Here is a 25,108-nt window from a genome sequence, read left to right on the forward strand (position 1 = left end):
GACAAAAGTTCCATTCAATGAAATCGTAAGATTACTCCAACCAGACACATAATGATACTCAAAAAGTGCCACTCAATGAAACCATAAGATTACTTAAACTATTCCAGACCATGGCTACTTCGGATTAATTTCCGTTAGTATAAAAAAATCCTAGAAAGTGTGGATTTTTTATTTTGCATTCCCTGTGGAGAAACTAAAATTACGGCAAGTAGAGCATTAATTTAACGGGAAAATTACATGATTAGTTACTATTGGGTTTCCCTTTACAAAACTGTCCACCTTAGGTTTGAGTTTACAAAACTACCCAATTTTGGGTTTAAGTTTACAAAACTGTCAAAAACAGTATTCCACCCTTCAATCATGTACACTTTTTCACCGTTTTACCCCCAACTTCCCCTTCCCCGATAAACTCCACGGCTCCACCGATCCACCCCAAGCCCACAAACCACACTTTTCCTTCGCAAGTCCTCAGCCTCTGTGTGTCACCACCCTGCCATTGCAGCCAGCCCCGCTCGTGAACGACAATAGAGGAAGATGGTCTCAAGGTCAGGGATTTGCGCTCAAAGAATGGTGGTGGATGCACACCATCACATGCTTGGCCACATCGCTTCGATCCTAGCGAAGGAATTTTTTCTGTAGCCCGCAACATGGAGATCTGCCTTTTGGGCGGTCTCGTTCGGCGAATAATGAAGGACCTTCGTTTCCTCAAGAAGAGGATGAACACGAAGACCTCTCATGGCCCTATTTTCCGTGATCCTACTAAGATGCTCTGGAGGATGGTTATCCCAAAGGCTCTCATGTGGGTTTTCTTCTTGTTTAAGTCGTGAATCGCCCAAAACATCATGAATCTCCACAACAACCTTTAATAATAAATAGCCACTTAATTTGAAGTTGAATTTTTTATAATTTTTTTTGGGATAAACAGTTAATTTGAACTTGAAAGCGTAAATAGAATAAATCATAAACCAAATTGTCCATGCCAAGGCAGAGGCCTCTTATATTTGGTCCGCTTGAATGCGTCGAAAACCGGGCAAGTGCTGTTGAGATTAAAGAGGGGTAGGGAGGTTGCAGGGGCTGGGATGGACGGGGGGAAAGGGGTAGTTGCAGTGTGGGGCGGGATTACAGGGGGTGGGGGTAGCAGGGAATGGTGGGGCAGGGTGGCGAGGTTGCAGGGAAGGGAGGTGGGGGTATGGGGCTGCGCAGGGGAGTGGTGGTCGTACAGGGGGTGGGGGTGTGAATGGCAGGGCCGGTGTGTGCGATGGAGGTGTACAGGGGTGGTTTGCGGTGGACTGGGTTGTGAGATGTTGCAAGGATGGGATTGAGATGGATAGTTGCAGGGTGGAGCGCGGGGCAGTAGGGGGTGGTGTTCGGAGAAGACAATGGGGTGGGGCGGCGGAGGTGGCGGTGGCTGAGGCAGCTGCAGTGGATGGGGAAGACGATAGGACTGGCGATACAAGGCTAGTAGAGGAAATTAGGGGCAAAAGTGTCAAGTTATGTAGGAAAATGGAGGAGAACCACTGTTTTGGTTACTTTTGTAAACTGAAACCCAAACATTATATATTTCTGCTAAGTGAAACAAGAAGTAGATAAATTTGTAAAGACAAAGCCAATAGTAGATAATCTTGTAATTTTCCCTAATTTAAATCAGTTTCTCAGACATTATCTGCATATTTTCTTTCTTTTAAATATTTCCAGTGTTCCAACATTCCCAGCAAGTGGAATTATGATCAATTACAGAAGATGGCTAAATTGCTAACTACTGTTCGGGATTTTGAAACTTTTTTTGGGGGGAAGAGGGTGGGGGGGGAGGGGGGAAGGTGGTGTTAAAGTTAAAGCATTCTTGGAGCATTTTAACTCAGATTATGTGGTTATTATCTGAATGATCAGGACCTCAGTTGTAATTGCAAATAAACTTCACAATCAATACAATTCGATGCCAATCTCTAAAACCATGTATCACTGATGTAAACCATGAGTAGAGGCTGAAGCAACCAACACATGGAACCCTTTTGGGTCACCAGCTTAACTTGATACTGAGAGACTTGCTTCGTCACCTAGATCTCTTTGCCAGGTGACTAACCTAGGAGACCCATCAACCTCAGTTGTAATTGCGAATAAACTTCACAATCAATACAATTCGATGCCAATCTCTAAAACCATGTATCACTGATGTAAACCATGAGTAGAGGCTGAAGCAACCAACACATGGAACCCTTTTGGGTCACCAGCTTAACGTGCAATCAAGAGACTTACTTCATCACCTAGATCTCTTTGCCAGGTGACTAACCTAGCAGACCCATCAACCATAGTTGTATATTTACAACTGCAGAAAGACCCTAGTAGTTCCAAAACTTGTAAGGAAAACTCAATTAAATGCAATTCAACAAATCCTTTTCCCAACTATATGGGTGGGTTCGGCTACACAGATGCTGTTTGGTCATTCAAAATTGTAAAGTATCACTCAATCACAGTAAAACAAAATGAGTGAGGATGACAAGAGTTTTAGATTTGATAAATACTGAAATTGAAGTTGTTTCTAGAAACCATTCACCCCTAAGATAACTGTGAAGACCTCACAGAGGTTTGGAGGCTCCAACCTTTTGTTTCTTCGCTATTTTTACGTATCCAGCTTCCACAGAGTTATATGTTATCGAGTTGAGGGGGAGGGAGGCACTAATCTCGACTCTCCCTTCTCCCCTTCTTTATTTTATGTTTTGATATTCCTTTTTTACCCTTTGTGTTAGGTCAGCCCTAGTGTTGGTTATCTAATTGGTTTATACTTATAAATATTGAATTGTTTTGGGGAGTTATAACTCAACAGTTGAGACTTCCAGAGTTGCAGCACCCTCTACCGCCTCTCTCCCCTTCTTCTCTTTGACTTCTTTATTCTTTACACACAGCATCACCAATGATATAGCAAGTTAGCAACCAAACAAATATCACCTAAATAGTCCGAGATGCACTGATTGAAATTAACAAACAAAGATCACCTAACTAGTACTGCATGCTCATAATCAGAATCCTACATGGAGGAGGGAATACTGAAAAAGTAATACCAATGATCCTTGGACACCTAGTGAGAAGAAAAATATAAGAATTTTATTCATATACTCACTTCGATGTATGCGTCCATACAAAAATCGCTCGCCATTCCACCACTCCAAAGGTTTTATCTTGATTCTGTTGCTTCGTCTTACCCCAGATTCCCACAAAGAACCAGCTCCTAGAGATACACCACATTCATTACTATTATAGAACCACAAAATTTAAAATGAAGCATGAAGCAGTTTGATGCATGAAAAAACACCTGCAAGGCTCTGCCTGGGAGAAGCTCTTGTTCTTTTTCCTCTCTTGCGTGCCTGCGATTTAGGTTTGGTATGAATGTTAGGCTGTGTTCCAGAATTTAGCTCATTTTCCTGTTTCCAAGACAAAAATGACATGTTAATCAACAAGAATTAGTGAAAAACAAGTACTTATATCTGACCACGAAATCTCGGGATACAGTATTAAAGCTTATGGGAAAGACAGAATATCATGCACTAACAATCAAAGATACAGATGTTTATACCAAAGCAATATAATGTCAGAACAAGCATCTGAAAGAAATTCCCCTATCAGATAGCCCACCTAACTTAAATCTTACAGTTGTTGGAGGAGAAAATTTTTCAATTTGAGACTGTAACCACACCACCAAAATATTGGAGTACCATAATAAATTCCTTGACGACATCAACTCAACTCAACTCAGCATTATCCAAACTAAATGGCGTCGGCTACATGGATCTTCTTTCTTCAATCAACTCTACTCAAAAGACATACTTCTTACTAGGGCTAAGCTATGCATGTCTTTCCTCACCACTTCTCCTAGGGTCATTTTAGGCCTATCCCTAACTCTGCTAGATCCTCCAATCTGAATCATATCACGGCTCCATAATAGAGCATTCAAAGGCCTCCGTTGTACATGTCTGTGCCACCTCAAACGACATCCTCTTATCATGTATCGGAGCTACGCCTAAATTAGCCCTAATTTGTTCATTCATTATTTTATCCACTCTAGTTTTACCACTCATTTATCTCAACATCCTCTTTCAGCTATACTAGTTTGCTTATATGTTGTTTCTTCAATGCCCAAAATTCAGCTCCATACATCATTACTGGTTGTATAATTGTCCTAAAAAATTCCCTTTAATACATCAACTAAGAGAAAGAAACTATTGTCTGTATATTCTTACACATATTCTAATGGATACTTGTGACCCTACAATGAGAGAATCCACAATAACCAAATAACCAATACAGCAAATAGAGAATTAGATAGGACACATTCCTGGCTTAGAACAGATTTGTGCTTGTATTGGCAATGAATAATCAATGAAATGGATGGTGGACATTTACAACTTTGGATATGGTCTCTTAGTTCATTTCAGCCAGACCAATGATCAGTTCCTTCACAGTGATTCCTAAATATTGCCGCAATTGAGCACTTGGCTACATAGGTGAGAAATCTTATTTTCCGGCTTTGAGCAGGGGGGAGAACAAATTGAATAGGGCATGAGCATCGATAAAGGACAATAAAAAAATGAACAAAATAGAGCACCAGAAAAACATCAATAAGCATGGGCTGTCAATCACTGGATGACCGACTAATGGATCACAATCTCACTGGCAACTTGGGCTTAATGTAAGACTAAATTAGGGTTAATTTAGTCCCAAGTAAACATACAAATCCAAAATAGAATCAAGGGCAGAATTAGAAGTTTTAGTAAATCATACCAAACCAGCCGTGAGAATGTAACCAAACTAAGGTCGATTGGTGCTTGTATGGAGGAGAAGCACTGCTGAAAATCTCACTTGATTCTGATGGCTGAATTTGAAGATATGGCATCAACACCAAAATAGAAACTCATACCCTGCAGACCAAACCAGCCACCAGATGGGGCTCAAGTTTGGATCGAGTGGAGGCCATGTGGAGTAGATGATCTGCAGCAAGTCTAATGTGATTTTGATGGACAGAAGTGAAGTAATGGAGGTGATGCAGATCCAAGCCTCCATGAGCTGAAGAAGCCCCCCTGAACATAGGGTTTTAGTAGGAGCCTTAGACTAGTTTATACTTAGTTTTATTTTTATGTCCTTAATTGAACCGGTTCAAATTGGTTGCATCCAATTGATTCAATTTAAGTTGTGGTCTAATTTAAGTGAAGTGTTCCTATTGGCTATTAGGATCTTATATCCTATTGGTTGATGAGGAATCTACTTAGTTTAAGAGTTTTAAGTGTTTTAAATTAATAGGGGTAGTTAGGACTTTTAACTTTGAATTATTTCATTAAGTCACACTCCTTCCACGATTTTGGAAGAGAGGATTTTAAATTGTATTAGGATTTTGGCCCTTAGGCCCTTATTAATTGAAATCGTGGGAGAGGCTCCCCCACTAATTAAAGTTTTTTTCAAAAATCGTCTCTTTGCTGTTGGCTACTGATGTTGTTGTTTCTCTCTTCTGAGTAATGTAGTCCTAGATGGAGGATAGATCCACTAGGAACCAAATATCTAGGACCTGCTGGATGGCTAACTCAATTGGGCAGATTTGATGTAAAGTAGGGAAATTCTAGGGTTATGGTTAGGGGAATGGGGTACCTCTTATATGATAATAATAGGCAGGTTTTAAGGAGTTTAATAAGCTAGGTTTGGGTAGGTTTAGGTAAGGATTTGAAATTTCAGAATTTTAGGGTTAGGGTTTCGGGTTTTGGGTTTTAGAACTTAGGCTGGAATTAGGGTTTCTAATGGGAGTTAGGGCAAGGGGCTAAGGTCAAGTGCTAGAGGGGCTAGGGGGAAGGTTCAGTTTTAATATGGCATGATTCTAAGGGTTGGTTAGGTCTAGGAAGGATTTAGGGTTTTTTAGGGGTTTTAGGGTTCTACAGAGACAAGGTAAATTAGGGTTTTGATGAACAGATGGGGCTATGGTTCAGGTCAAGTGTAGAAGGTGGTATGAGGGGACTGTGGTCTAAATTTGGTTGAATTCTGATAAGGAATGAAGGTTTGGTGAAACTTAGATGATCTAGGGTTTAAGGGAATCGATGGGGGTAATGGAGGGTTGGGTTGGAAGATGAGAAGAAGAAGGGAATTGTAGGAATTTAAATCAACTTACTGGTCTTGCAGATCTGCAGTAGCAGCAACTTGAAGAAGAACCCCCCCGATCTACAAGATGCAAGGAGTCATTGGAGATCCACCAGCCCTTCAACCTTGGTATGACTCACAAGGGGGGTCTTGATATGACTCACAAGACATTCTCAGAAGAGAGAAACAGCAGCAGCAGTAGCCAGCAGCAAACGAAATATATTTTTTTAAAAACTGAATTGTGGGGGAGCCTCTCCCAAAATTTATTAATATAAAGAGGCCTAGGGCCTAAATTCTAATACAATTTAAACTCTCCTTCCTAAATCGTGGAAGGGAGTAGCTACTTAAAATAACTTAAATTTTAAAAGGTAGAAAGACGTAATTGACTCTAACACTTAAATACACTTTAGAACACTTAAACTAAGAAGATTCCTCATCAACCAATAGGATATAAGATCCTACTAGCCAATAGGAGCTCTTCACTTAAACTGAACCAACTTAAATTGAACCAACTGGATGCAACCAATTTGAACCAATTCAATTAAAGACATAAAAATAAAACTTAGAACTGAAATAAACAAAGTATAAACTAATCTAAGGCTCCTACTAAAACCCTATGATCAGGGGGCTTCTTCAGCTCATGGAGGCTTGCATCTGCATCAACTCTCCCCAACTTAGAAACATTCATCTCCGATGAATGGGTGAAATCCATGCGACACTTCTGCAACTTGGGGCTAAGCTTCTTGACATCATTAGTAGGAGTCCAAGTGCTATGCTGTTGTGAAGATACCAGTCTACGAATTTTGTGATAATGAGGGAGAAGCAACATGTGGGCAGCAGTCCTAACACTACCCGGGCAGAATTCTGTTGAGGCTGGAACATTAGGAACATAGTCTTCAAGTTGTGGAGCCTTCTCTTCAAAGAACCAAGGGGGCATCACAAACTCTATGTGTTCAACCTCCATAGGGTCTTCAATGTTGATAACCTTCTCATCAAGCTCCACTTCTTCAAGTGCAGCAACTTGAGTGTCTTCCTGTGGATTGTTCACAATCACTTCTCCATCTTCTACCACATTATCCATGAAGACTTGAGTAATAAGATAAACACCTTGAGCATCACCACCCAACTCTTCAAAGTAATCAGCTAAGTCATCATCATCATCTAGGGGATATGCATGAAAATCAGGTTCATTGTCATCATCAGGGGTTTCATCTTCCTTCTTAGCCACATGGACAGATTTGTGCTTTTGTGGGCACTCCCTGGCATAGTGTCCAATCTCATTGCAATGGAAACACTTATAAGGATCACTATTGTCCATAGGGGCTTTACCTTTATGACCAACACGTGGAGGAGCTGTAGAGCGGGAAGAACTACCAACAGAGTAGTCTGATCGAGTAGGGCCTGCAGCAGAATTTCCTTCTCGAGTGTGACCATTGGTAGTAGACTTGAATGCTGGAAAAGTTCTGTTGGTGCCTTCAGTAGAGGAATCAAATCTTCTATTTCCAACCAATAATTCTTCAAACTTCAGGGCTTTCTCAAAACAGTCATTGATGTCTCTAACATCAGCCACTCCAATAGCCCTAACAATATCTGCTCTCAATCCCAGTCGAAACCGAGATAAAATCTGAGTGGCTCCTTCTCTAGTGCTAGTACGAGAAGCAAGAGCATCAAACTGCTGCATGTACTCAGCTACAACCATGGTTCCTTAACGTAGTGAGTTGAATTGATCCTGGAGCTGAGCTCAGAAGTGCCTGGGTAGATATTTCTCCTTTAAGTCATACCTCATGTCTTCCCAGGTAGTAGGTGCATGGCCATCAAGTTCCATGTCCCTCTCTGCAGTGCGCCACCATTCTTGAGCAGGGCCAACCAGCTTGGTACATGCCAATCATTTTCCTGTCTTTAGGCAAGTCATACCAATCAAAATAATCGTCGAGGGCAGCAAGTCAGTCATACAATACCTGAGGATCATGATTCCCATCGAACTCCTTCAATTCAAGTTTAACCTTTTGGGTGTCATATCTTCGATTGGTAGCTTCATCTGTAGTGAAGTAGGATCTTAAATACTCCTCAAAATTAGGTCTTTAAGGGTCTTTTCTAATTCTATCCTTGTCTTCTCTATATCCATCTCTGTCATGTTTGCGCCTCTCTCTATGAGACTATGATCTCTATATTCTCTGTGATTCCTAGAGTGATCTCTGTAATCCCTGGATCTATTCTTGTGTTTTCTAGTCCTTCCCAAGGTTCCATGTATTTCAAAATTGACTTGGAATCTGTCCTCTTCTAAGGGAATATTGCTGTCCCTAAGAGGTGTAGTCTGCCTTTGTTCCATAACCTGTAATCGATCATTGACAGATTTCTGATCTGCCGAAAGCTTCTGGAGCATCTCCAGGATTGCAGCAAGGGGATCAGGTGGCAGATTTGCATTCACCACTGGATTGTCATGCTCATCCATGGCTCTGATACCACTTAATGTATTCCTAGATGGAGGATAGATCTACTAGGAACCAAATATCCAGGACCTGCTGGATGGCAAACTCAATGGGGCAGATTTGATGTAAAGTAGGGAAATTCTAGGGTCATGGTTAGGGGAATGAGGTAACTCTTATATGATAATAATAAGCAGGTTTTCAGGGGTTTAATAAGCTAGGTTTGGGTAGGATTAGGTAAGGATTTGAAATTTCAGAATTTTAGGGTTAGGGTTTCGGGTTTTAGAACTTAGGCTGGAATTAGGGTTTCTAATGGGAGTTAGGGCAAGGGGCTGAGGTCGAGTGCTACAGGGGCTAGGGGGAAGGTTCGGTTGTAACATGGCATGATTCTAATGGCAAGTTAGGTCTAGGAAGGATTTAGGTTTTTTTAGGGTTTTACAGAGACAAGGTAAATTAAGGTTTTGATGAACAGTTGGGGCTAGGGTTCAGGTCAAGAGTAGGAGATGGTATGAGGGGTCTGTGGTCTGAATTTGGCTGAATTCTGATAAGGGATGAAGGTTTGGTGAAACTTTGATGATCTAGGGTTTAAGGGAATCGATGGGGGTAATGGAGGCTTGGGTTGGAGGATGAGAAGAAGAGGAGAATTGCAGGATTTTAAATCAACTTACTGGTCTTGCAGATCTGCAGTAGCAGCAACTTGAAGAAGCTTGAAGAAGAACCTCCCAATCTACAAGATGCAAGGAGTCACTGGAGATCCACCAGCCCTTCAACCTTGATATGACTCACAAGGGGGTCTTGATATGACTCACAAGACATTCTCAGAAGAGAGAAACAACAGCAGCAGTAGGCAGCAACAAACGAAATATATTTTTTTAAAAACTGAATTTTGGGGGAGCCTCTCCCATGATTTATTAATATAAAGAGGTCTAGGGCCTAGATCCTAATACAATTTAAACTCTCCTTCCTAAATCGTGGAAGGGAGTAGCTACTAAAAATAACTTAAAACTTTAAAGCTTGAAGAAGAACCTCGCGATCTACAAGATGCAAGGGGTAGCTACTCAAAATAACTTAAAACTTTAAAAGGTTCTTCTTCAAGCTTCTTCAAGTTGCTGCTACTGCGGATTTGCAAGACCAGTAAGTTGATTTAAATTCCTGCAATTCCCCTCTTCTTCTCAGCCTCCAACCCAAGCCTCCATTACCCCATCGATTCCCTTAAACCCTAGATCATCTAAGCTTCATCAAACCTTCATCCCTTATCAGAATTCAACCAAATTCAGACCACAACCCCCTCATACCACCTCCTACACTCGACCTGAACCCTAGCCCCCAACTGTTCATCAAAACCCTAATTTACCTTGTCTCCGTAAAACCCAAAAAAAAACCCTAAATTTTGTATAGCCCAATTCAGCCATCAGAATTACACCATATCACAACCGAGCACCCTTCCCATTGCCCCTAGAACTCGACCTTAGCCCCTTGCCCTAATTCCAAGTTTAAACCCTAGTTTTAACCTAAACTCTAAAACCCAAAACTTAAATTTTGTTTAAACCTTGTCCAAACCTACCCTATTAGCTTCTCCTAGAGCTGCCCATTAAAACCATATAAGATTTAACCCCATTCTCATAAACCTAACCCTAGGTTTGACCTAAACTACCCCACTCTGCCCTAATCAGCCAGCACTTTTGTGGGGGTTTGATCTACCTGGCTCCTAGTAGGTCTTCTACCTATCTAAGGACTACATTAGGAGGGGGGATGAAAATAGAAGGTTAAGGCATGGAAGCAATCCAGCCAATAGAATAGGCTAGAATGGGGATCGAATGGAGGGGATGATGGTGTAAGATGATGGTCCAAAACTCTGCAGGTTTTGATGAAGGGGAATGGAGATACGCAGCCTTGAAGTTGTAGCAGGAATCAAGCCTCAGGAACAGCAGCAGTCGCACTCGAATGGTCGTAGCATTTGAGTGTTCTTCACAGTGGTTGCAGCAACACAACAGGAGATCGGTTGCAATGAAGGAGAAGATAGAAGAGAGGGTGGTAGGGCCGTAGGGGAATGGCTCTCTCAGCCTGGGTCACTCACCCACAGCTATCCCAGCTGTTGAAACATGGAATTTCTCCCATAACCGATGGCAACATGGCCTGAAAATTCTATTCTCCAAAATCTGCTCCTACCTTACAATAGGGGGCCTATTAATAGCTTAGGCAAGCTTACAATAAAAATAGAAACTTTCTAAAATAGAAAGTATGGAAATAGAAACTACTAAAACCTAACTAAAATAGAAGGTAACTAAAATTAGAAACTACTAGGCTTTATAGTTTAGCCACATGCAAGAATAACTAAAATAGAAACTAATAGATTTAGTAACTAAGTACTACTAAGAGAATAGTAAGGGCCGTACCCAATGCACAAGGCTCCCGCGTTTCGCAGGGTCTGGGAGAGGTAGATGGTAGGCAGCCTTAACCCTCTTCACGGAGAGGCTGATTCCCAGGACTCGAACCCATGCCACTGCACTGGCGGTAACAAGACCTTGCCATCGCACAAGCGACGACCCTCCTTAGAGAATTGTAACAAACGACCCTCCTAAGAGAATAGTAACAATATAAAATCAGATCTTCAAGTCTTCTAGCAGTCGATCCTCTTTCTTGTCAAAGCTTGGATTCTCATGAGGTCCCCACCAAGGATCTTCTAATAATATTCTCATCAAGGCAAAATAAGGGGCTGTGACACTGTTCATATGAACAGTAACGTGAACAATGTTTTGGCCTCTTTTTCTTCATGTTTTGTCCTACATCAGTGCTACAACCCAAATCTATACCGGGTATGATGCACAATACAATGTTTAGTAGCACCCACTAAAAGTTCTTGTACTTCCCTATCAAGCACACATTTGATGGTTACAAGATACATTCAAAATGGCATGTGCATACAACACTTGTAGGTTTTCAAGCAATGTTCTTGAGCAAGTGAACCTCCTTGTGTCTTCCTTGAGTTGCTCTTCTCCATCTCTCTTCACAACCCTTGATTATCTCTCAATGACGATGCAAGATAGCTTCAATGAGTAGTTTGAAGGAAGTCTTCATAGGTTTCTATTATTGGAATCTCTTTTCTTCTTTCATCTCTTGAGTGGGGTTATATTCTCTCTCTTTTCGTATGCCACTTTTCTCCTTTTATATGGCAAGTAGTGACTTAAAGAAAAAGACCATGTGTAGCCTTAAGTCAACTTAGGATAGCCTTTGGTCGATGAGGCTTAGTCGACATCGAGTGAGTGTCGATTGGGCCTCACTCGACATTGACACAGACGCCTCTCATTGAACGTAGACAAGTGTGTGTTGAGTATCGACATCGTCAATAAACATCAACAGCCTTGATCGACGGATGATGATCTCGGGTCAACACTTGATGAGGCTCAATCGCCGTCAAATGAGCATCGACCATGCCTCAGCCGACATTGAAGCCTTTCATTTAGCGTCGACCTGACTGCATTGGGTGTCAGCTTCTTTCGAGCTGCTAAAACCCTCGATTTTGTTGTATCTTCTACTCTTCTTCACAACAGGCTACTCTTCCTCTTCCACATAGGCAATCCAACCATCCTCAAGTGAGTGTGTTGGCCAACTGGATGTGTTGACAACAATGACAACACGCATGGTACTTTGCTCAGTAGTTTCTAGGGGTATAAGTTTGCCCCTACCGGACCCAGCCCTATGTTAGATTATGCTTTACTATTTATTGTTTACATTTTTCAATTTTTGTTTAGAATCTACTTATCTAGTGGTTTAAAAAAACAAAAAAGACTAATTATCTATATTGAACGAAAATATTTACAACTTTGAGATTGGGCTAAGTTTTTTAACCCAAAGAAAAGTCTAATAGTCAATTAAGTATGAAACAAACCAATGCCCAATCACATGTGTCTCATTTTATTAATGCATAGGACAACGTAAATGGCAAAAAACAGGGCAAGTCAGGGCCAACCAGGCCTAGGCTGAGATATCTCAGCCCGGGCTAGGGTTTCTCCCTCTATATATATATATATATACACACTATCAAGTCCCAAATGATTAATGTAATACTGCAATTGGAAACTCAAAATAGTACCAAAACACTAAAAAGAAAAGGACTAACCCAAACCTTAACTAGTAATATAGCATAAACTGATTAGAAAACTGAAATAATAAAGTAAACTAACTCAAAAAACAGGACTTAAAATAAACACACTAACTTCACTAATCCCGTAAGCCAAACCTCTACCCATATTATAGGCCCATTAAAGTGGTCCATTACAATGAAAACCCATAAGACTAATGGTCCAACACACATATATAACCCAACCCAAGGCTTATTTCTAATAAAATAAGACCATATAAGTGATTTTACTGCATCAATTCTCCCTGGCTTGAAAAAACGACCTCGAGTTTTGCAAAGTCGGGGAATCAACTTTATGTGGTGAACATCCCCTCTTCAAACCATAACAAAACTCCTGCGGCTCGAGGATGTTAGGAATGTAGTAGTCTTCAAAACGTGAAGCTTTCTCTTCAAAAACCTTGGTGGTATAATGAACACTATGTGCTCAATCTCCGAATCAATATCAACTGTGAAGTGTGAACGTCATATTCATAGAGTTCTCAGCTTTGGTAACCTTCTCATTGAAAACTTGAGGTACAAGCTCTAACTCCCAAGAACAACACCATGAATATCGATGATTTCTTGTGGAGTGTTTTCGACCACTACCTCATCTTTTGCTGTTTCAGCTTTGTCTACTTTGATCTCTTTAACGTAGACCTCTTCAATAGAATCTTCTACATGTTGACCCCGCCTTTGAAGCTTCAAGCATTGTCTCTTCTCTATCATCGCAGTTCATTGTCATCACTTCAGCTTTATCAACACTTTTGTTGCCCACCTTTTCTTTCACCTCGGATCTGTCCTCTAAAGCTTCGAACACACTTGACACCTCATCACATAAGTGGTTTGTATCAGCATTCAGCAACAAGCCTTCAAAAACCCGATCCGAGATCCCTAAACTAGATTGGAGATCCAACAATCCATCCTCAAATTGATTCATAAATCTCTCAAAAAGAACTAGAAAACCATGGTTGATCATCATCGGAACAAAGGATTTCGGCTCTGATACCACTTAATGTAATACTGTAATTGAAGGTTCAAAATAGTACCAACACTAAAACGGAAAAACCTAACACAATCCTTAACTCACAAGGTAACATAAACTAACTAGGAAATTGAAATAATAAAGGAAACTAATGCAAAACAGGACTGAACTTAATAGAATCCTAATCGAACCTAACTAAAACACTTAATGACAATTAAAATAAAGAAATAAATACACTAACTTTACTAATCCCGCATGCCTAGCCTCTACGTCTCTCCATATAATATAGGCCCATTAAAGTAACCTATTACAATGAAAACCCATTGGACTAAAGGCCCAACATGTATATAACCCAACCAAGTCTTATTTCTAATAAAATAAGACCATTTATGTGATTTAACTACATCACTAAGACCGGTTAAGGACCAAATGTAAACTGTCCAACGAACAAAATTGGCACCCTTAATAATTAGTTTGTTTCAAGCCAGCATAATGACATCCCTTTTGATGTAGCCTAGGTGAAATAAATCTCACTTAGGACCAGGTTCTGTTTTAGGGTTGGCCGAATGGGCAGTTTAGGGTAACTAGGGCAAAATTAGGGTTAGGAATGGGAGATTGAGTTAGGGTTTTATTGGGTAATGGTCTGCAGAATTTTAGGAGTCTATTAGAATAGGTTTTAATGAGGTTTGAATAAGAAATAGAAATTCAGAAATATTAGGGTTAGGGTTTTGGGTTTTCAGATTTAGGATCTAAGCTGAAACTAGGGTTTAGGAGCAGATTTAGGGGCTGGGCTTTAGGTCGAGTTTTCCTAGCAGGGAGGGGGTGGTTCGGCTGGACTTTGGTGGGGTTTTGCTGGCTGGTTAGGTCTAGGCAGATCTTAGGGTTTCTGGGTTTTTATGTTGAGGGAGGGATTTAGGGTTTGTAGTGGATAGGTGAGGCTGCAACTGAGATCGAGTGGGAGGGTTACTGTGATGGACCTGTGGTTAGGTTTTGAGTGTAATCTGATGAGGGAATAGGGCTGTGATGAATGTAGATGAAGCTAGGGTTTGGGGAAGTCGATTAGGTTAGATGGAAATAAGAAGAAGAGATGATAAAGTTGCAGGAAATTGTAACTCTTACTGGAATTGCAGAATTTCAGCAGCAGCAACCTTGAAGAACTTGAAGGAAGAAGAAGACGAACCTCCCGATCTGCAAGATGCAAGGAGTCGCCGGATTACTCCAGCCCTAGCCCTTGATATTACTCACAAGGGGTCTTGATATGACACACAAGACAGAGAAGCAGCAGCAGTCATGGCGGCAGCAGCAAGAAGAAACAAAATTTCAAACATAATAGGTGGGGGAGCCTCCCACGATTCTACTATTTATAATAATAAAGGGGGGCCTAAAGGCCTTACAAATAATCAATCTAAAGCAATCCTAATCAGATTAGGAGTTGGGATTCCTAATCTGAATCCTAATTATAAAACATAGAATAGACTTATACTCTAAATAGGAGTATAAGTGTAAACAACTAAAACAAATAAAATAAAATACTAATCCCTCTAAAATCCTGGAGGGGAACTAAGAAGATAAACCATGAAAAAGACTGTTTTAACCCTAGGCTAAAAAGAACAAACAAATAAAAAGGCTCCAACGAAAAATCAACGAACAGCCAAATTAATCATGGTTTCGGCTTCTGCATCACCTTTACTTCGCAATTTGGTCTGTGAAAGGATTCTCAAATCCAGTTTCTATATTTGGTTCCGACTCCCTTGCTTGTCACGAAGAGGGCCTTGTATGTCTCTTTTGTGGTTACACTTAACTTGGGTTGGGGATTCATTTTTCCTACACATTGGTAATTTGCTGTAATTAATTATTAATTATTTAAAGAAAAATATCTTCTTCCTACAAAACCACATAGAAGCATTAGAATCTTTCCTAATTCCTATATCGATGTCAAATTGTCAATCCCATGTCATCAAATGCACCAAAACATGACAGAAGATAAATTTTCTAAAATTATCAAACCTTCATATTATGAAAAGAATTATAGAGAAATTCCAAAGCAGAAACTGTAGATGAAAGCAACAAACCTCATCATTTTGTTCAAGAGGGATGTCTCTGGTATCTGCATGTCCATCCACTGAACAATGTTGACCTGCAGTAGGATCCAATTGATCTGCCAAAAACAATAACATGAGACTTATGAGATGAGAGAGAAAGATAGATTCCATTATATTAGAACATCAGAATATACCTATTCTGCATGCTTCCACCCTATGTCAGATTACCCACACTATAGTACTACACTTATTTCTAAAATCAAAATTTTTATTACTCCAGCATGTCTCCCACGTTTGATTACAAAACCATATATAAGAATGGTTTTTTTTTTTTTTTTCAGATAAGTACATAAGACTGGCTTAGTTCTACTTAAGCCATGACTTCACATAAAAAAGACACTTCTACCTTTATTACCTATCAACCAAAAGTCTCAGTTGCATTAGCTTACTTGGGACACCTATTTGCTGTCCCACATTTATTTTAAGACCTGCTTACTCGCCCTAAACAACTAAACTGAAAATAAAATCTAAATATATTAACCACTCAACTAATACTTTAAGAAATAGCAAAAAATAAACCCTTCAACTCATTATCTCTTTTTTAACCCCACCCAAAACTGATCATAAGAGCCCAAATACGGTCCTAGTGAAGGCTTTGTGTTCATTACGCTCTTCCTTGGTTATGGTCCCAGAATTAGCTGATATTTTTCAAGTAATAGCTGCTTCATCAACGAGTGGTGACTTTGTTTTTGTAGTAGACTGTGTGATTGATAGGTTCTGTGTACTCTGTTATTCAACTAAGATTCTAATTTAACTGTTCATTTCTATGGTATAAAGGTGTGCGTTGTCTGGCAAATGTAGTTTGACTTTAATGTCATAATCAAATGATTAACAAAAGTACTGAGGATAGGGGATCACAGATTTGTTAGTAACTATGAAATTTTTCACATAGACGAAGGAAGGCATGAGCACAATTTACATACCTAACTGACTGTCACTGCAATGCAGTGGGTCCACAGTTAGACCTTCAACAATGACTTCAGGCTGTTCGGAAGTCATTACTTCCTGCAGAACATCTTCTACCTGCATCTTGTGTTAAAAAATAAAAATCTACAATTATATACCAGGAAAGTACAGGTTCTGAGTCTTCTGAAACGTCTAAAGGCCCTCACCTTGTCCTCAAAGCAACCTTCAGATCCATTTGACGTGACATCCGTACTTGTATCTTGCACATTTGGGTTTTCATCCACCGGCCTATCCAATGAAGAAGCCAAATATTCTATCCCCATCTTTCCTGAATCCACATTATTGGCTGCAGTGTTGCCCTCCTTTCCTATCAGTTTTGACTGCAGTTCAACAGAAGCACACGATCCCTTTCCGTCAACCTCTGCAGGGGTATTAGTACGAGCATCAAGGTGATCAGTAACAAAATCTGGTGGAATATCTTGTTTGCCAATGCCTTCAACACTGGAGGAACGTCTAGCTGGCAAGATATCACTACCAAAGGCCAAGAAAGGTTCACTTGGTGAAGTCATATGTGAAACGCGCCTCTGTAAGAAAGACAATGATGCAAGTGGACTCTTTTGTGGAGGAGGTGAAGCCTGTGGACAATCTGAGACTCCTAAAAGTTTCCTATGTTCATCAGATGTTTTGCGGTGTGCCCTTTTGATTGTATTATGTATATCTGCCAGCGCCTTTCTTGGCTTCGCTAACTGCTCCACTGGTGCCTCAAGATCATTTCTTATGATAGAGTCCAAGCCAGGGAGAGTTAATTTGTCCAAATTGATTGGTTTAAACTGAAAGCGCTCCTGCAGGAAAGTGACCACTCCATTCTTATCTAGGTCCATACAGTCAGCAGATAGCAATTCATCCAAATGATTCCCAATTCTCTCCTCCATCTGAGCTATTGAATCTGTTCACCAAATAATTCAAGACATCAAGAGATGTGTGTGTGTGTATATATATATATATATATATATATATATAGATAGATAGATAGATAGATAGATAGATAGAGAGAGAGAGAGAGAGAGAGAGAGAGAGAAATTAAAATATGCAAAAAAAAGGGAAAAATATGATTGCCCAATGGTTGTTGATCAACCTTCTTCTTGAGTGGCATCAACATGTTCTACTCCAGATATTTTCCTTTCATCTGGTGCCCCAAGCTTATCTGTTGTTTCTGGGTCAGAAACATACTTAGATGGACTAGAAATGCCCACTTCAAAAATTCCTTGTGAAGATACAACTGTCTCGTCACCCTCGGAATCTAACGATGAATGATGATGTTTATAACTTGCTCTCTTCCTGGCATCGAAGACAATAAGGCATAAACAGATTGATGCGACGGTTAGATACATAGAAGAAACACATATACATGAAAAGTAGTAACAATACCCCAACAGTCCAGGTCGACGGCTCCTTGTTGTTTCGGTCAGATTATACTGATATGAGCCCATCAGAGCATCACCTCTCTGTTTCCGTAATTCCATTTCGGCATCTAAGGTCCAACCAAAAGAGATTATTTCATTGGAGATTATAAATAATCTGTACAGAATTGGAAGACAAATTTCAAAAAAATTAGATGAAAACAAGGAATTACTTTCAAGTTTTTCATGTGCTATGAAGTATTCCTCTGGGTCTTCCAATTGATCAATGTTTAAACTTGGATTCACATCAAGAGACGGCTGACTGTCAAACAGCAATATCATAGTTTAATTTCCCTTCTTATTTTTTTCAATTCCCACTATATATAATCCTCTAACCAAATTAATCTACTAGTGAAAGTAAAGCTTTCCTTGCCTTGTGATAGACTTCAAAGAAAACCGAGCTCGCTTGCGATTCAATGCTGGCCTTCGTTCTGGGGGATGATCATTACCTTTTGCAGCAACTTTGCCTTTTGATGACATTTGGAAAGGTAATTCAGAATTCAGAAGTTCTGAATTACTTTTCAATATTGTATTTGCCTGTTCCAGAAGCTTATTTGGGCTTCTTAATGCCTGCGCAAACAAGAACTTCAAAAGACCATCTCCAGTGGTTTGATCTAAGTGTTGCTCTTCTGCAGCTTAAGCTAGTATGAACAGTTTTCTGTCAATTACAACGGATATATTTTTCTTTTCTTATTCTATGTATAAGCATGGAGCATGGCAACGTTTCCAAACCTTACAAAGGGTTTTACAATCTGACATATCTATATCCCACGGCATCCTTATTTAAAAACCAATCTTTATTTGACCAGGATCAATGTGTTTCGTCAAATTAATAGTTTATGGGTACTCTACACCGCTTACCTAAATTACTGAAACCCTATAGTTGAACTTAACAGATGTGTGAACCCTAACGAACTGTTTAACTCAATGATCGACCAGTTATAACTTTCATATAGCAAGAAAATTAATTACTACAAATGCATTATTCATACGAAAAAAGCACTTTCTTCTTCTCGAACAAAAACTTTCAACGAGAATTTCCCAACTCGATGACATCGAAACCTTCTCAAACCAATAATTCTTGAAAGTGATAAGTGAAAAACGCATTCGCAGACAATCAGATTTTCTCCAATAACTCGAAACCGAGGTAGAGATAATACAATAGAGAAGTAAAATAAAGAAGGAACATAAAAAGGAAAGAAGCAAATGCACCATGGATTTGAGATAATTGTGGACAGATTCCAAGTCGGGCTCCTGGGAATCTGCAGCTTTCGTCAAATCCCCAAACGTTCGAGGAAATAAAGAGAAGGTAGAACGGTCGAGTAGCGGATCGACCAGATCGGAACCTTGAAGCTCCTCCACCATCGTCCACAGCGATTTTAAATCAGTTCGGCCGAAGACATCGAAGGAGTGAGAAACTAAGAACTGAGAAGAGTCGGGACTAGTAAACTATAGGAAGGCCATCTCCACTTTCCAAAATGGGTCAGAGCGGGATAGAGAGTGGCTGTACCGTAATATTGGACTAGTAACGGCCTGGTTTAGTATATCCTATTCCCTATCATTTTAAATTGCCCAACATTTTCCCGCCTTGGCCTCGCCTGGTCTCGTCTCGTCAGATTTCTTTATTTAGAATATACAATCTTAACGTTATTGACAGATTACCGTCAAAAAAGCATCATTGGAAACAAGATTTTCTGACTCGACTCGCATTCATGAAAACCCAACCCAGTGAGTCGATCGAAATAAACCTGGTCAATTTTATGTTCTTCGGCTTCACACCATGACCCAAATCCATATCCCCACGGACCACACCCATAAGATCCTCGCCCAATTATGACACACCCGTTCTCATCCCACGTCACCACTTTTCCCAAGTTTTTTTTTTGGTAAGGTTTTTCCCAAGTTTAAAACTAGGGCTGCAACTGGGTTGGGTTGGGTTGGGCCTTTTATAACCTCCAGTCCAACCCTGGGCCCCTTAGTTGGGCCTAGGCCCGACCCGGTACAGACTCAAGGCTAGAAAAATCCAACCCTACCTGCCATCAGGGTCAGGCCGGGCTGACCCTGATTGACCCTGACCATTAGAGGGGGGGGGGAAGGGAGATGCATGAGCTGGACAAACTAGGAAGAAAAACAAGAAAAAATCAAGAATAAAGAAGAAGAACAGAAAAGAGGGGAAAAAAAAGAAGAAGAAAGAACAGGAATAAAAAGACAGGGTCGGGTTGGGCCATACTTAGTCCAAGGCCTCAACCCTGACTCAAGGCCGGAAATTTCCAACCTTGACCAGTTGACCCGCCCTCGGGTCCAAGGTATCTCAACCCAGGTCCTATTCAGGATCAGGGCAGGCTCGGGCCGTCAGGGCCAAACCTGCACCCCTATTTAAAACTTCAACAACTCTCTCCAATTTTCAATTTCAATTCTTCAAACCCCATTACCCCAAGTTTAAAATCTCAATAAACATTTTGCATTGGTTAGTCTTAACTCGGTGAGTTTACTATGTCTCGGATATAAAATCCGAGTCTATGTGACAAGTAAACTTGATCCGATTGTGGTTGTTTTAGTATTGAATGAATCTACATGACTCTTGACTAGGTTTTTGGTTTTTTATTCAACTCAACCTGGTTTTCTTACAATGTTAAAAAGTAAAATAGCAAACACCTGATTTTTTACTTTACCAAATTTAAGAAATCCTGTGCATGGTGCACATGCAATGTTCAAATTTTTAACTTGATCTGTGCCATCCAAATGGGAGCTCATCCAGGTGGTGAGCTCAAGTGCCACACCACAAGATTTATGGATTGAGCTCCTCTCCAAGGAGCCCAGCACGCCTAGGGGACATCCAGTCGTTGGGTTGTGCCGCACACATCCCTAGGCATGCACCGAGATGTGTGCGACACAGCCCAACCCTTGGATGCCCCCTGGGCACTCTTGGGCACTAAGCTCCCTGGAGAAGAGTCGTATCCAAGATCTGTAATTCACCCCGGTACTTACGGGTGTCAATACCCAACCTGAACGAGCCCGGACCACACCGGACCGATCTCTTATTGGATCGGATTCAGTTTGTGGACTTAGGGAACATTCGATTTGATTTGGGCTAGCCCGATGGTGCACCAATGAACCCGACCAATTGAACTCGGACCGAACCGACCCGATACTACAATCTAAATGCCCTATGAGGCTAAGACGCTAATCGATCGACTATTCGACTTTCACTCTTTTTCGTCTTTCACTCTTTCCCTTTGACTCTCATAATCTCAGCGTCGTCGGCACTCAAGCCTCAAGACCAGACGGCCAGACCTCATCTCTTTCAACACTTTCCCTTTCTCTCTCAGCGGCAGAGGCACCGGACCTCATCCTCAACTCTCAGCGGCACCGGCAACGGCGACGGCGACGGCGACACGGGCTCTCAACAATCACGACACTCAGGCACACTCAAGTCATCCTCTTAAACTTGTTCAGTTGTTCCCATTGAGTTCTTTTAGGTTTTCGATTTTCCCTTTGATTTCTGAATTTGTTTGTTGCACAACTTGCACCATTTGGCCCTGAAAGTTGAAATATTCTAAAAGATAATTAAGTTGTTACCTTTGAAACTTTGATGAGAGTGAGAGAGAAAGAAAGAAAGAGATCGAAAAGGAAAACTAGCTCGATCGATGATGGCCTTGAAGGAGATTGTTGAGGGTGTTTCATGTAAAAGAAAGGATTCCACATTGAATCTGAATAACCTAATATGAAAACAGAAAACTTATAAGGACTTACACTGGCTTACACTCTTACTAACGACTAAATAAGGGTGAATAGTACTCGATCAAGTCCCAAATGATGGTTTTTGTTGGATTTCCTTCCCATGAAAGTCAAAGAGTACCCACATGCTCTTCAATTAATGCCGTGACAAGATTTCCACTTAAGCCAGCAATAGAATCAATTTAATTCAAGGTGAGAAAACTCAAGAGAAGAAAAATAAGCACTAATCCAACCCTACTAGTTATATAAAATCGATATCGAATCGAATCCAAATCGATATCAACCCATTATCATAAATCGAAACTGCATGAAATCAAACTACACAAAAACCAAAATCGAGTCGAAATCGAATATTTTTTATTGGATTGGTTTCGATTTCTATTAAAGTCACATCGAAATTGAAAAACCCGAACTGAAACTGGACCGAACCGACCCCTTGACACCCCTACCCGTACTATAGAGGAGCCCAATATTATAAAAAGTAAAATCTACTTGTTTTATAATTAATTTAGGGTAAATTACTCCCCCCTTCCCTCGATTATGCTCGAATGATAAGCCCCACCCCTGGTATATTGAGTAATAGTTCTCCCCTCCCCTAAAATCAAAAGATTCTATCAACCGTACCCATATTGGTTAACGGTGTTAAAAATGCAATGAAAAAGATAATAATACCCTCACCTCTAACCTCTACTCTTCGTTCTTCTTACTTTATTTATTTATTTATTTCTTCTTCTTCCTCCTGCAACCACCTCTGAGTGACCAAACATCGTTGCCCTCACCACCGGTATCGCCCTTGCTGACGTCAGAGCATTCCCGACAAATGACGACCTACTTACGGTGATCCAAATGCAGGCCATCGTTATCGGTTAAAACAACCTGAACAATCCAATTATCCCTTTGTCAACCCAATTCTAAACCCCAAAACCACCATGATCGGAGGCAAAATTGGCTACTGTTGGATGCAGGAAATTGCAACGACCCTCCGAAGAGCATCCAGAAGGCTGGAATCATTTCAAAAAACCTCTCCGCCAAAACAACCGGTGACCCAAAAAAAACCCCTTTTCACTCATGGTTCTCAAGAACAGGGATTTTATATATTTTAAAATCCTTCAATGGTGTTCAAATACCAACCCTCGGTGATTCCAATGATACCCAAAAAAGAAAAATATAACAAATAATCTACTTGTTCATAAAAAAAAAAAAAAAAAAAAAAAAACCCAAAGAATCGTTCCAAAGATCGGCGGATCAATGTGTTCGATGCAAATCTTACCAAATCGGCGAAGAATATATACAATCTGAACGAGATAGATGGAAGACAGGGGGAATGAAATGAGCAGATCTCCTTGGGAGGCATTCAAGATAGTCTTCCCTTTAAGCAATACGACTGGTCTATCTGATGTCGTGTAAACCCATTTATTAAACCAGATTGGGCAGAAGAAGAAGAGAAATGTGGACCAGTCTCAGGCGTTGCCCTTGGTAAATCAAGAGAGGGAAAAGGGGCCAGATGTGTGTTCGACACGAATGTCAATGGAGGACGTAAGGGCCTCTTGGCCAGTCCTAATATATTCCTTTTCCCATGAACTAAAGGTAAATTTTGGCTTCTATTTTGCCTGGTTTCAGGTCGACGACCAACTCCCTCATGTTTATTCTTTTGGCCTTTACCTAGTTGGCTTTCACCAAGGTCACTCTCTAATGCCTCTTCAATTTCTATCTCAAAGTCTGATCATTTTCTTCATCATCAACATTTTCATTCTCAAAGTTGATGGCCGATTCTCTGCTTTATGCTCCAGCCATTAAATTTAAGGATCAAATCCATGAGTAATCCATTTTTTAAAGGACAGAAAACTTGTGGAAGAAGATTCTAAATTCACGATTGGTTATTAAGTGAAGGTTTCTGCAAATCCTAAAACCACCTCAACCAACAATTTATTTTTCAGCGACTATGGTAAATAGATGTCATGGGGCGAGCAGAGACATCGTTACGCTCATGGTGGTGCTACTAACAAGTAGACGACGGTGCTCTGTTTCTTTCGAGTGATCAGAAGTCTTTGGATTCTGATCTCAAAGACTCCCCCTACATATTGGTTGTGTTCCAATAGGGGTTGGGGGCAGAGGGCATTGCATGTAGAAGAAGAAGAAGGAGGGCATTAGGGAAGGTAATATTGGGATATCATAAACGTAAGGGTATTTTTGGATTTAATTGAATATATTTAAGGTGATGTCATCACTTAACACTGATTTTTCATGGTTATGATTTCAAGGGATGGGAGAGCTATTAGTCAATATATAGGGGTGGGGCTTGTCATTCAGGCATAATCGAGGAGAGGGGGAATAATTTACTCTTAATTTTATTATTTAGTAGATTTATCATATCAGGTTAATCAAACAAAAAGTGTTCAAATTACACCCGATATCGGCCCATTTCCAATTGATGCATATCGTTATCACATCTTATTAGCTGAGACCGATATGCCTTGGTGGGTAGGGTTCTTTTCAAAGAACCAATCATCTCCAGCTAATTTGGATTTTCTACTGCCAAGGTGCCCGGTAGGACCCTACTGCCAAGATACAGTAAGGCATACCCCCACTTGGGCAAGGCGATCGGGCAAGGGTAAGGCAGTCATTCCCTGCCTTGCTGTGTCTTGGCAGTAGGGTCCTGCCGGGCAGCTCTCCAGCACGCTCATGCGTCCCAGCATGCATCCCAGCGTGCTGCCCTGCCGTCGGATGCGCTCTGCAGAGGATCTGATTCCGTTCAACAATCTGATCAAAGTGGTGGAGGGGGTTATTTGAAAATACATGAAACTCGAGGCCCTAACCCAAAATCCACATTTTGAAAAACCATGTCCTGCCTCGCTGGTTAAGGTATCTTGACTTTTATTGAGTTCCCGACTGAAAGAGAAGGAATCACGGCGAGTCGAAGCCGTAGAACAGCACTCATCCAGGTGAACATGTGTTTCTGTTTTTATTTTTTAGAACTCTATGAATTGTAATCTCTAGAACCACCATGCTTTTGATCGTAACCGCTCTAATCAGTCCATGTCGGTGCAGAAGAAACACATACTGCCTAATTTGATACATTCTCGCATTTTCCAAAGTTTTATGCAGAATCATGATCAACTAAAATGACTCTCAAAACAAATAAATGGCTTTTTTATTTTCAGTATATTTTGTGTCTCGAACCCTAATTAGTTCTCAATCAACTGGTCCATGCTCTTCATGTTGACACATACGCCTCTGATATTGATGAGGATTTTTTTCCCTAG

At 40.6% G+C, this 25,108-nt stretch overlaps 1 protein-coding gene and 1 long non-coding RNA gene across 2 annotated transcripts in view; one reads left to right on the forward strand and one right to left on the reverse strand.

The window, feature by feature from the left end:
* LOC122651269 overlaps positions 1-626 on the forward strand; it is an 11,693-nt gene extending 11,067 nt beyond the window's left edge. Inside the window, exon 3 of the long non-coding RNA XR_006331428.1 lies at positions 531-626. This is a non-coding gene — a long non-coding RNA (uncharacterized LOC122651269). The remainder of the gene's footprint in view (positions 1-530) is intronic.
* The window catches only part of LOC122651263, a 19,933-nt gene extending 393 nt beyond the window's left edge, over positions 1-19,540 (reverse strand). The window contains exons 1-10 of the mRNA XM_043844576.1: positions 19,320-19,540; positions 18,481-18,677; positions 18,281-18,369; positions 18,076-18,178; positions 17,783-17,985; positions 16,854-17,593; positions 16,665-16,764; positions 15,712-15,797; positions 3,308-3,416; positions 3,116-3,223 (exon numbers count right to left, since the gene is read on the reverse strand). Of these exons, the coding sequence (XP_043700511.1) occupies positions 3,116-3,223; positions 3,308-3,416; positions 15,712-15,797; positions 16,665-16,764; positions 16,854-17,593; positions 17,783-17,985; positions 18,076-18,178; positions 18,281-18,369; positions 18,481-18,677; positions 19,320-19,472 (1,888 nt within the window). The 5' untranslated portion in view covers positions 19,473-19,540. The remainder of the gene's footprint in view (positions 1-3,115; positions 3,224-3,307; positions 3,417-15,711; positions 15,798-16,664; positions 16,765-16,853; positions 17,594-17,782; positions 17,986-18,075; positions 18,179-18,280; positions 18,370-18,480; positions 18,678-19,319) is intronic.
* Positions 19,541-25,108: the final 5,568 nt, after the last annotated feature.

The sequence above is a fragment of the Telopea speciosissima genome, chromosome 2 (assembly GCF_018873765.1).
Source record: "Telopea speciosissima isolate NSW1024214 ecotype Mountain lineage chromosome 2, Tspe_v1, whole genome shotgun sequence".
Lineage (NCBI taxonomy): Eukaryota > Viridiplantae > Streptophyta > Magnoliopsida > Proteales > Proteaceae > Telopea > Telopea speciosissima.